Here is a 12205-nt window from a genome sequence, read left to right on the forward strand (position 1 = left end):
GCTGGTCATGCTCCTTTTGATGCAGCCCAGGATACGGTTGGCTTTCTGGGCTGCAAGCGCACACTGCAGCCGGCTCATGTTCATTTTCTCATCGACCGGCACCCCCAAGTCCTTCTCCACAGGGCTTCTCTGAATCTCTTCTCTGTCCAACCTGTAGCTGTGCCTGGGATTGCTCCCACCCAGGTGTAGGACCTTGCACTTGGCATGGTTAAACTTCATGAGGTTGGCATCACCCCACCTCACAAGTGTATCAGGGTCCCCCTGGATGGCATTCCTTCCCTCCAGTGGATCAACCGAACCACACAGCTTGGTGTCATCAGCAAACTTGCTGAGGGCGCACTCAATCCCACTGTCCATGTCACCAACAAAGATGTTGAACAAGACCAGTCCCAGCACCAATCCCTGAGGGATGCCACTCATTACTGGTCTGCAGCCGGACATTAAGCCATTGACAACAACTCTTTGTGCAGCCATCCAGCCAGTTCTTTATCCACAGGGTGTTCCACCTATCAGACTGATGCCTCTCCAATTTAGAGACCAGGATGTTGTGTGGGACAGTGTCAAACGCTTTGCACAAGTCCAGGTAGATGACATCAGCTGCTCTACCCCTGTCTGTCAGTTCCGTAGCCCCATCACAGAAGGCCACCAAATTGGTCAGGCAGGATTTCCCCTTAGTGAAGCCATGCTGGCTGTCACCAAGCACCTTGTTGTTTTTCATGTGCCTTAGCATGCCTTCCAGAGAATCTGCTTCAAGATTTTGCCAAGCACAGAGGTGAGACTGACTGGTCTGTAATTCCCTGGGTCTTCCATTTTCCCCTTCTTGAAAATGGGGGTTATATTTCCCCTTTTTCCAGTCCTCAAGAAATTCACCTGACTGCCATGATTTTTCAAATATGATGGCCAGTGGCTTAGCAACTTCATTTGCCAGCTCCTTCAGGACCCGCGGATGGATTTCATCAGGTCCCATGGACTTGTACACATTCAGGTCCTTAAGATGGTCTCGAACCAGATCCTCTCCTACAGTGGGCCTAGGGTCATCATTCTCACAGTCCCTGCATCTGCCTTCCAAGATTTGGGTGGTGTGGTCGGAGCATTTGCCAGTGAAGACCGAGGCAAAGAAGTCATTCAGAACCTCAGCCTTCTCCAAATCTAGGGTAGCCAGTTCTCCGCATAGCTTCTGGAGAGGGCTCATGTTGTCCCTACTCTGTCTTTTATTTGCAATGTACCTATAGAATCCCTTCCTGTTACCCTTAACATCCCTAGCCAAGTTTAATTCTAACTGGGCCTTAGCTTTCCTAACCTGGTCCCTAGCTTCCCGGACAACATCACTGTATTCTTCCCAAGACACCTGTCCTTGCTTCCACCTTTTATAAGCCTCTTTTTTCCTTAGAAGTTTCCTCAGCAGCTCCTTATCCATCCAAGGAGGTCTCCTAGCCCTCCTGCTGCACTTCCTTCTACTCAGGACACACACTCTGGAGCTTTTAGCAGGTGATCCTTGAATATCAACCAACAGTCTTGGGCCCCCCTGCCCTCTAGGGCCATATCCCATGGAACCTTACTAAGCAGGTTCCTGAAGAGGCCAAAGTCTGCTCTCTTGAAGTCCAGGGCAGTGAGCTTGCTGCACACGCTCTTCTCACTGTCCTGAGGATCTTAAACTCGACCATCTCGTGATCGCTGCATCCAAGGCTGCCCTGGAGCGTCACATTTCCAACCAGCCCTTCTCTCTTGGTGAGCATGAGGTCAAGCATGGCACCTCTCCTTGTCTGCTGCTGTATTACCTGCAGAAGGAAATTGTCTTCCACACAATCGAGAAACCTCCTGGATTGCTTGTGCCAGGCTGTACCATCGCTCCAACAGATATGAGGGTGGTTGAAGACCCCCTTGAGGACAAGGGCCTATGAGCATGAGGTTTTTCTTATCTGTCTATAGAGCACTTCATCCACAGAGTCCTCTTCATCAAGCTGTCTGTAACAGATCTCCACAGTAATGTCTCCCATCGCTGTTCTCCCTTTAACCCTGACCCACAAACTCTCTGTTGACTGATCACCTGCTGCCAGACAGAGTTCCATACTCTCCAGCCTAACCCTAACATAAAGGGCAACTCCCCCTCCCAGTCTGCCAGGACTGTCTTTTCTAGAGAGCATATAATAGTCTAATAATCAGCCATAAGAGTAATCCACTTGGGAATAAAATGTGGATTCCATGTTACTTTGGATACACACATTACTTTAATTCCCTCTTCAGTGGTTTGGAATTAAACTCACAAAATGCAAATGACCTTCTATCCTTTCAACATATATAAAAATAATTTTTTTCTGGAAAAACACAAGTGCATCACTGCGAAAAAAAAAGTTCCCGTATCTGCTCTGTATCACTCCTATTCAAATATTTTGTCTGAATACAGGCATAGTTTATACTTGTTCTCTCCAGCCTTGTGTCTGGGAAACGTTTGTTGCCATCTTGCTTTCATTTGCTCTGACAATTAAAAAAATACCAGTTTGGAGGAACAAAAGCACTATTCTTCTTACAGGTACTGTGCCTGTAAAAGTTCATGATGTATATGGATAAATTCTGGAGACTTTTTAAACAAAACAGTGAAGTTGTCAACAAATGCAATGAGGTACAGCTATTTTCCTCAGACAATCCATTTTCTCAGGGCTATAATTCATTCTTTCTGCTTGAGAAATAAAACGAATTTTTACATGGAAGTTTTCATGCCAGGTTCAGTAAGAGGAAATTCGCAAAATTGACAAGTATTTCACAAGTGAGTAATTGCAAAATGCTACCTAAGAAAAAGGAATAAAGACAACTTCCAGTCATGCTAGTCTACATCTACCATATTTATGAACATCAAATTATGAGTGTGTGAACCAAGAATATCATGAATATAACCCTCTCCCTATACAACAAAGCTTACTTCTGTAGGCCAATAGGTTTGTGCTTCAAGGTACAATTCTTCATCATAAATACCACCACTGACCAAAGGGTCCACATAATTCAGTATCACATCAAAGGAAGTCATCAACACTATGTGCTACAAAGGAGGACACAGGGACCTATCCCTATAAAACAATTGTGAAACAAACTCTCCCTAAAGAGAGGAAACATCGCTCCAAAACTAAGCACAAGCAATTCTGCCTATAAATGCCTTTAAAAAGTGAATCTAAGAACAGGAAATAATGAGAGTAGACAGCCCTATATTCTGCTAACCATATCTGTTAAGAAAAGACTCTAAGCTTATGCTAAACAAGAACAGCAGTTCTCAATGTGTCCACTTTCCTGGACAACAAACCCCCACTGAATATATCTGGAGCTTCTTTAACAGTTTTCTTCATGCAACATCCACACCCTATAAACTAATTAGAGGGTTTGTAAACAATGACAAATTAAGAACCTCTCTAGACATTTAGATTTATTCATCTTTTGCATCTTAATTAAAAGGAAAGTTGTCAGATGTTTCCTAGAGGTTTGAAGGCAGATAGCAGTCATCTGTTTACCCTTACAGAGATCACGCAAACAAAGGCTACCAATAATTGTAGCCAAGTTCTCTACCTTCACCCCTAGAAAATCCCGTGACTATAACAGAACTCCGAACATCGTGGACTTAGAATCAGGTACATTATTAAATGCTTTATGTGGGAAATTCATGGTCACATTGTTGAATAGCAATAAGCAAACTACTTTAGATATCAATTCTATATTAACTGCACAGGCATATTTAGGAAGTGTTTGGGTCATTCTTTATGTATCCATAGTCTGAGACTAACACATTTGCCTCCCGGCACATTACAGGTTTACTTTTGACTCTATTGACTTTTTGGACAAAGTAACTCAGTCCTTCTCAGTTCACAGAAATTTCTGGGACAAGTGCATAAAATAAGAACAGCTGTTCCACAAACATTTACATGTGCAGCTGTGAAACTTACTTTTCATATATGTTCCCATCTTCACATTTGTTGACATATTTACTTACACAAAGAGAAAAGAAACTAAATGTGAATAGAGTGGAAGTCAATCCATGTAAGTGTATACACATGTTCCTAAGCTTTGGACAGCTTTATGGAAACAATTCCTAAATCACAACACACCCTTGTGTAACAAGTCCTGAAGACTGGAAGAATGACCACTTTGCCAACTTAGATTTTCATGGGAGGTTTATGAGATGTGACAGATGTCAGGCTGCACATTATGCTTCATGCAATTGGCTTGCTTTGTACTAACTTGTAGGAGAAATTCTAACTGCTTATCCTTATGTACAGAATTCTCTGCGGTTTGGTAGTGGTGCCAGTCTCTGAGCAATAATTACAGCATCTGAGGTCAGTGAAACAGCACCTCCCCTACATTACTTTGCATTTGAAATTCTGGCAAGCAGAAGCAGAGTCTTTCCTCTGTGGAACATCCCCACTTGCATATATTGCTTAAGGCCATTCTAATAAAGGTGTCACACAACTAAACATCCATTATTTTCACCAGTTTCTCATAAAATGTTCTTTACAACACAATACTGACATAGTATCATCTCCACTAGTATTTTATGCATTGCTTCCTATGGGAGAAGTGTTTGCTCATCCAGAACATTCACATCTGAGCATTAATCCATTAAAAGCTTACAAACTTTGCCTTATTGCGTAAAAGACCCAGCATTATAACAAAATGTTGAACCTTAGAGTGAGCATTCCCGCAAGTACCAAAAGGGGCCTACAAGAAAGCTGGAGAGGGACATTTTAGAAGGGCATGTAGTGACAGGAAAGGGACGATGGCTGTACACTGAAAGAAGGTAAACTTTGATTATATATAAGGAAGAAGTTCTTCCCTGTGAGGGTGGTGAGGCCCTGGCACAGGTTGTCAGAGAAGCTGTGGCAGCCTAATCCCTGGCAGTGTTCAAGGTCAGGCTGGACAGGACTTGAAGCAACCTGGTCTAGTGGAAAGTGTCCTTGCCCGTTGCAGGGGTTGGAACTGGATGAGCTTTAAGTTCCCTTCCAACCCAAACCAGTCTGTGATTCTATAATTATTCGTTTGTTTGTTTATATGTGTCAGTGCTCCTCAGTTTGTGGTTCATGGGCTTATTCCTGTGGATGTCATTCTTCTGGCAATTTTATGTCTTTCCGTGCAGCTCTTCCAAAATCAGAAAGGTATCATGAAAGCTCAGCAACTTTTTTGGAAAGACTGGAGCTCTTCTTTCATGACCATCCTGTCTAGGCCAGTGCACAGCCCTTTGACAATAACAGCTGAAGCACCATTAAACTTGCTGAATAAGTGCTGGGGCAGCTGTCAGCACGTGTGCTTTAGCTGCTTTTCCATGTATCCTCAAACCACAAACTTCATTTATTCATTATTCAGACTTTATACAGTCATTAGATATATAGGGGATGGAATTCAAGAATTTCCAATCTGCAAATAATATAATGGATTTAAAAGGAGATTTTGAATATGTCTTTTTTCAGAGAGCTTTGCAGACTTGATTGTGCTGAAGTGGGGCACAATTAGGAGGAGAGGTCAGATCTATTAAGCTAATGGGAGAATTAAGCTGGATAAAGACTTCAGTGAGTTAAGCATTTTCACTGAATGAACAGGTTAGTCCTACTGGCTGCGTATAATTTCAGGATTATCATGATTCAAAAAGAAGCACAATTTCATTCAGTATAAATAATAATGTATTATATGACAGCCAAGGTGCCACTGGCAAATTATAATTCTGATTCCCAAAATCTAGCTTGAAGTCCGTTACACAGCTACATTCTCCAACACAAGAGGGAGCTGAAATATCTTGAAAAACAGAAAAACCCAGACAACAAAGGTGTTGGCTAAAGACAGCGCAGTGTCCAACAAAGCTAGAGTGAAAACACTCAGCTGAACCCAAGCTGGGTGCTGCAGAGCCCTTGGCATACCTCTGAAGTGTGTCCAGTGCTCCATGGTAAGGGAGAGCTACATAGTGCACATGTAGCATTGCACATCAGGTGGCTTGGAACCACTCTCCTTTGTTCTTGGCACTCTCCTGGACCCAGACTATCATTCTGCAGCACCTAGAGGCACCAAAGCAGCTCATCAGTGGCTGTATGTTTGGCAGAGCTGGGTCAGAGCCAGGCTAACCCTGTTGTACTTGCTGACTTCATGTAGAGCCAAGCTGCTATTTCTGCAGTGTGACCCCAGCCCCACAGTTACAATGAATAGACAGTGATGTTCTACCTGCATAGAACCAGCTCAAGTTTGCAGGGTTTGCACTATAAGCTGTGCCCAACACAGCTGTGGATAGACACCTTTGAGACACAAACTCCCATACAAACATTACAGCTGAATTTAAGCTGAGCTGTTTCTGAAGTAGAAATACGTGAAGCCTGGCAAACTGTGCACAAAGGACTCTGTCCATGACTGCTCAATATGGACAGCTTAACCTTCCACAGTAAAAGAACCAACCGATTTCTGAAGGAAGTTGGCAGCATTGGCTGAACTATGGTTGCCCAAATATATAATGCAGAAGATATATGTTGGAGAGCCTTCTCATTAAGCACAATTATCATGCTTCAAATTGCCTTCTAAATAGAGTATGCAATTTAATTTCTATATATTGCACACTGTATACATTGACAGCCCTTTTAGCATCTTCAGTTGACAATTTGCATTTAGTTTTAAATCATAAAAAACTACCAGAATAAGGAATGCCGCTCAGGAGACCAGGACTATTTATATATTTTTATACAGCTATTTATATCTTAGCCGAATTGCTGGTACTTGTTTCATACATGCCATTTGCTTTTGATCCCATAGAAGTGACTACTAACATTTAGAATTTTTTGGAAATTCTTGGAAGTACTTTACTTCTTTAACCAAGAAATACATTTTTTAGTTCACATACTAATTTGTTGACAAGTGGATGACATTTTTGCAATCCAAATAAACATACATCAACACATACAACACATCTAAAAATTTAGATGAATGACACCTTTCTGTTGATCACATCAAATTTAGGCAGATAACTTTTGCCTTTAATAAAAAAAGAATGTGTGTAATAAAATATTATAAATATATATATATAAAGTATATAAAATAAAAAAGAGGTGTGTAATCATATTTGGACTGAAATCTAAGATTATAATTGATTTGGGATTGAAAAAACAAGGTGTGCTCTAAGACGTTTCACTTGAACTGTTTATGCAAAACCTTCTAAATTTCAAGAGTGCCACAACATAAATCTGCCTACAGCTAAGTAATACAAAAGGCTCCTTGGAAAGTCCCTAGAACCAGTCTGACAAAAATGTTTAAGAGAATTCTACACCTAAACCTCACCTTCTGATTTCTGGGTGCAGATTAAGTATTTTGGATTGAAAAAGACACAAAGTAATTTTCAGGCCACTATCCTTGGGTGTTTCTTTTCCCTTTGATTTGGCTCTCTGTTTATACTCAAATACTCACAAGTCCCATAAACAGTACGTTCTGTATTGCTCAGTGGAGTCAAAGCAAAGGTTTCTAACAATCTTTATTTGCTAGATGGGAACACTAAGACACAGAGGATTTATTGGTTCCAGCATTAGCTGTTACTAGAACTATGACTGGATCCTTAATTTACTGAGTCCCAATGCCTTTTCAGTAATTTGTCTTTAGTAGTACTTATGTGTGAATTCCAAACAGCTGGACTTCCTGATGGCTCTTTGTGATCTGACACCAAATTAAAGAGGACCCATGCGCTGAATGAAGACAAAATAGAGAGCAGTGGTACTAGCAAATGAATGGCTGTTGGCTGATTTCAGCAGAGGTGAACTATTTCCCTTTAACTGAACACAGAGTGGAAGCAAAGCAAGAATTGGTGCCAGGGTTATTGGGTGACTAGCGGAATCTTCCCAGCAGAAAGCACAGGAAAAGAGAGAACAAGAAGAAATCTCCCAAACAGAGAAATCAGAATCTCTGGATGCAGCTTCAACCTGAAACCACCTTCCTGCTGTTCTTGCAGATAGGCAGGAAGACTCTTGGGACCCATGTGCACAGTGATGTACAGTCTCAAACTCATTGCAAATGTAATTTCTACTTCCTTATATGGAAAGCACTTTTAGCATAAATCAGGTTCCTTTGCACAAAATCCTGATAGAAAAAAAAAAAGAATTTCTGATCTCTAATGCATGTTCTTTGATGCTTGGTGCTATACCAACTAAATATGGCTAGAGCTCTGACTGGAATATCAGAAAGCTTAAATGTTTTATTAGCTCCTCTTGTATTTTGCTCAGCATAATATAATAGGTCCCTGTTCTACTTTGTCAGCTCTATCTCCTAATGTTTACTGCCATTCTTATCCCTAACATTTTCTTCTCCTTTTTTGCACATCTTTCTCATCTACTTTTATTTTTTTCTCAATAACACATTATAGGCAAAATACTAATTCTAATTGCCTTACTGCTTCTGATTCTTCCTTTCTCTTTGACTTAGTGTTCTGAATTACGAGAGTTTATTTTGGGAGCAGAATTGGACATATGTATCTAGCATATAAACCAAGAATCCATGACACACTTTCAGAAGCTTTTACTTAAGACATTCCTAGTAGCTGTGGACATGATTTAAAGAAGCTGACAAACAACAGAAGCTGACATTTGCTGGCGTTGTATCTCCTCTGGTTCCCTTCAGGGCTTTGAGAGAGACCAGTTTATGTTATTTCATCTATGACTTTTGCATGTCTTTATAGACTGGGAAATGGGTCAATCCTGTGGCTAGTGAAAGCAATCTCAATTTAGGAAAAGGCATTGGCCACATTGCATTATTGCTATAATATCAAAAGGTTAAAAATTCAGGTGTTTTGACCTCAGAGCTTCCTGAATGGGGAATCTTGCAGTATCTCTTACTTCACGTTTCCCTTTTTGTGACCAGTGTAAGGGAAGCGATGGAGTATAATTGAAAGAAGCCAGTCAGAGATTTATCACTCAACCTGTCTTAACACAGACAGGTTATAAACAGCCTCAGCTGCTCCTGAAATAAGTACAAGCATTTTCTTGGTGTGAAATAAGAATAACTGTGGCATAAGCTGACTGGATTTTTTTATAGCATCACTGATGTATGCAAACTTGGATGAAGATGACAAATGCAAAGTTCTTTTCAAATCTGCCCTTCTCCAAAAAATGCCTGTTTTTCAAAGAATAAATCAAAATCCTTCAAACCAAGAAGGTTTAGTCTATCTAACCCTTTAGCAACTGCTTCTCTCCTCCATCTATTCACATGTCAGCACATCTTCAGCTAAATAGCAGTCTACCATTAGATCTTTTATAGTTTACAGTGCTGCTGGAACAGAAATGTAGTTTCTAGTAGGTAAACATTCATGAACTACTTCCCAGCAACCTTCTAAAGGGGCATCTGTTGGAAAGCTTCTATGACTATCTCCAGAGGTCACAAAGAAAAACAAAAAAGAAAAGGAAGTAAAACCTGCCAGAATTACAGCTCAGAAACAGCAGCTGTCTATGAAGTTTTCCTTGTGTAACTGCCTAGTTACACAGCTGTCTTGACTGGTTACTGTTTTTCTCTTCCTGCTTTATGATCCCTTACCCTGATTAAGAGAGCAGAACACTTGGAATGGAGATGCTCCTGAAAATCCTGAGAATCCCGCATTTGAAATGGCAGTTCCAGCAAGTGCTCCAGACAGCAAGACACATTGTAAGCTGCTTCTTGGAAAGCAAACACACGAGGAAGGAGACTTCTTTACAAATCCAGAAAACACATTTAGGCAAGAAGAAGGGCCCAAAGAATAGAAGTTCAGATACAGTTCTTATGCATAGACATCTAATATTATAATCCAAAGGACTTTCTTTACAACATCCAGCTCCAATACCGATAGCAGTATAACTGTGACAGCACAGATTGCCAACCCCCCCCCAAGATGCTTTAAAAATGTTCTGATCAGAAACTAATGAAGCTTTTCCTGGCTATACTTATCACTGCCCAGCCTGCTGATTTAGAAGCAAGTCAGGCATCCCTGCCCAGGATTCACTTACATCTGGGGATCCTCTGGCAAATTATACTTTATTAGCAGAAATGCAAATAGCTTTCATTCACACTCTAAGCAAAGGTTAGAGACCTATTTATTTACATTTAATTAAAGATAAAAGGTTTTCAGATGAGATAAAGAAGTCTGTCTCTATGTTTTACTGCTTTCATAGGTAACAGCTATATTGTGAAGTTGGCATGTTGTTGTATAGTAAGAGTTAAACTCACCTCACACTTTCCAAACAGAAACATTCTTGAATACATGCCACAAACACATGGTCACTACTCTTTTAATGTCTTACTTATTGTTAGCCTTACAATGCAACACAAATGGATCAGCTACTTAACTCAAGAGGATGCTTTCTACAAGTGTCTTTTATCCAACCTAGGATTAATCATAGAAACAATTCAGAAGCATAGAATTTCTTATTACACATGAGAAACTACAGATGCAGAACTAATACAATTCTTAGCTGATCATATCTTGATGCTTTAGGGATCAAATGAAAATTGTGTACAACTTTTTCATGTTACTAGATGGATCATTCTAATGGGCCTTCATTTTCAAAGCATGTCTCTATACTTTAAGTAGTACAGAGATATAATTCAGTTTTCCCTATTTAAGTTGACAAAGGTTTGCCTTATCTTGAAACTTATTCAACTGCCTTGCTCAGCCCTGGCTTGATCAGACAAGTATTTAAGCTAATTCTGAAGCATCATCTATCTAGTAAAAGATTGTATCAGGACAGCCAATGGGTTTGGAATTAGACTCCTCTAATTAGTCTCTGCATGTCTGCAGTCATGTAGGACAAATCAATCAGTTCTTCAGTTTCTCTAAAATGTAGTTATCTTCCTAAAATATGTCAAGGACCTCCAGTGAAAAGGGTTTCTTTGATCTGATTTGTTTGCATTATCATGGTGATAGGAAAAGCCAACAAGGATCAACTTTCTATTCTACCCAAGCCGTGCATAACAAATAAAAGGTGATTGAGAAAAGGGAGGAGGCAAGGAATGTTCTTTACATTTTATCTCGATGAGCACTGAAACACTGAGAAACTGAATCCCTGAGCCAGCATCCTGTAGATCCATATCAGAACCAGAAGTTAGCTCTGCAGTTCACCTCTAATGCAGGGCTCCAGCCACAGTGCCATTCCCCTGTGCAAGTACAGCTTTCAGTAAAGCAGAGTGTTTCTGCATTTTCTAGATTTGTAAAAGCAGCAAGAGACACTTCAATAACATAGATCTGAATTAAAGCAAGATCCACTGTAACATCTCTCCCATGTCCCTGTGCCGGTTGCATACAGTGTGTTTTGACAACTCTAATTGTAGATGTCACCAGTTATGAGGACAAACACTTTTTTACACTTCAATCCATTTCACTTTGTAGATGTCTCAAAAGAATTAGCCTGTCCTGGTGAGCAACAAAATTTCCTCTGCTATCACTCTACTGCCTCAGTGAACACCACAGAGCACTATATCCGGTTTAAATTTACCAGCAGTTGCTTTTCCTACCGAACCACTTTTGAAGCCTCACAATAGCCTATTTCAAATAGAAATGAAAAGTAACTTTGGAACTGTTCAAGTTGCAGAAATACAACTGTTTGCTTACCTGGAATCACAAAATAATTTAGGTTGGAAGAGGAATCTGAAAGTCATCTAATACAACTCCTTACCACAAATTCAAGGCTAACTTCAAAAATAAATCAGTCTCAAAGGGTTTTATGCTTCAAGTTTTAAAATCTCCAGTAATGGAGGTTCTGCAGCCTCTTTGAGCATCTGTTCATTGTTCAAGCAAGAACCAAGTGACACTTCCAAAATCCCCAAACACTTCCAGACTTCCAGTGAAGGAGCGTGCTATCATTACAGCACTATGGTGCTAAACAGACATTGGTGGCCTGTGAGACCATAAAGGCATTGTAGAAGAACCACAACACATGACTCCACAAAACAGATTCCACTAACTGCTAGCAATGGCAGTAGGGCAACCACAACTGCAGTGCAGCATCCATTTCTGCTGCCCATGAGACATGTAAGACCCTTTTCTCCAAGTGACTTCTTTGTTTCTGTGTATCTGGTACGTAGGCGAGGAGTTCTGCACCTGCACGAAAGCCGTGGAATCCATGACCTTGGCTTGCCTCGCTGGCAACTTTCCCTCTGCCTCTTGGTGGTGGTTATCATTCTTTTCTTTAGTCTGTGGAAAGGCGTGAAGACTTCAGGAAAGGTAGAGCTAATATTGTCCCTCTAT

At 40.6% G+C, this 12205-nt stretch overlaps 1 protein-coding gene across 1 annotated transcript in view; it reads left to right on the top strand.

Annotated features, from left to right (window-relative positions):
- SLC6A2 (solute carrier family 6 member 2) overlaps window positions 1-12205 on the top strand; it is a 71239-nt gene that overhangs the window by 33049 nt on the left and 25985 nt on the right. The window contains 1 exon segment of the mRNA XM_065661647.1: window positions 12043-12181. Coding sequence (XP_065517719.1) covers window positions 12043-12181 — 139 coding nt within the window.

The sequence above is a fragment of the Lathamus discolor genome, chromosome Z (assembly GCF_037157495.1).
Source record: "Lathamus discolor isolate bLatDis1 chromosome Z, bLatDis1.hap1, whole genome shotgun sequence".
Classification (NCBI taxonomy): Eukaryota; Metazoa; Chordata; class Aves; order Psittaciformes; family Psittacidae; genus Lathamus; species Lathamus discolor.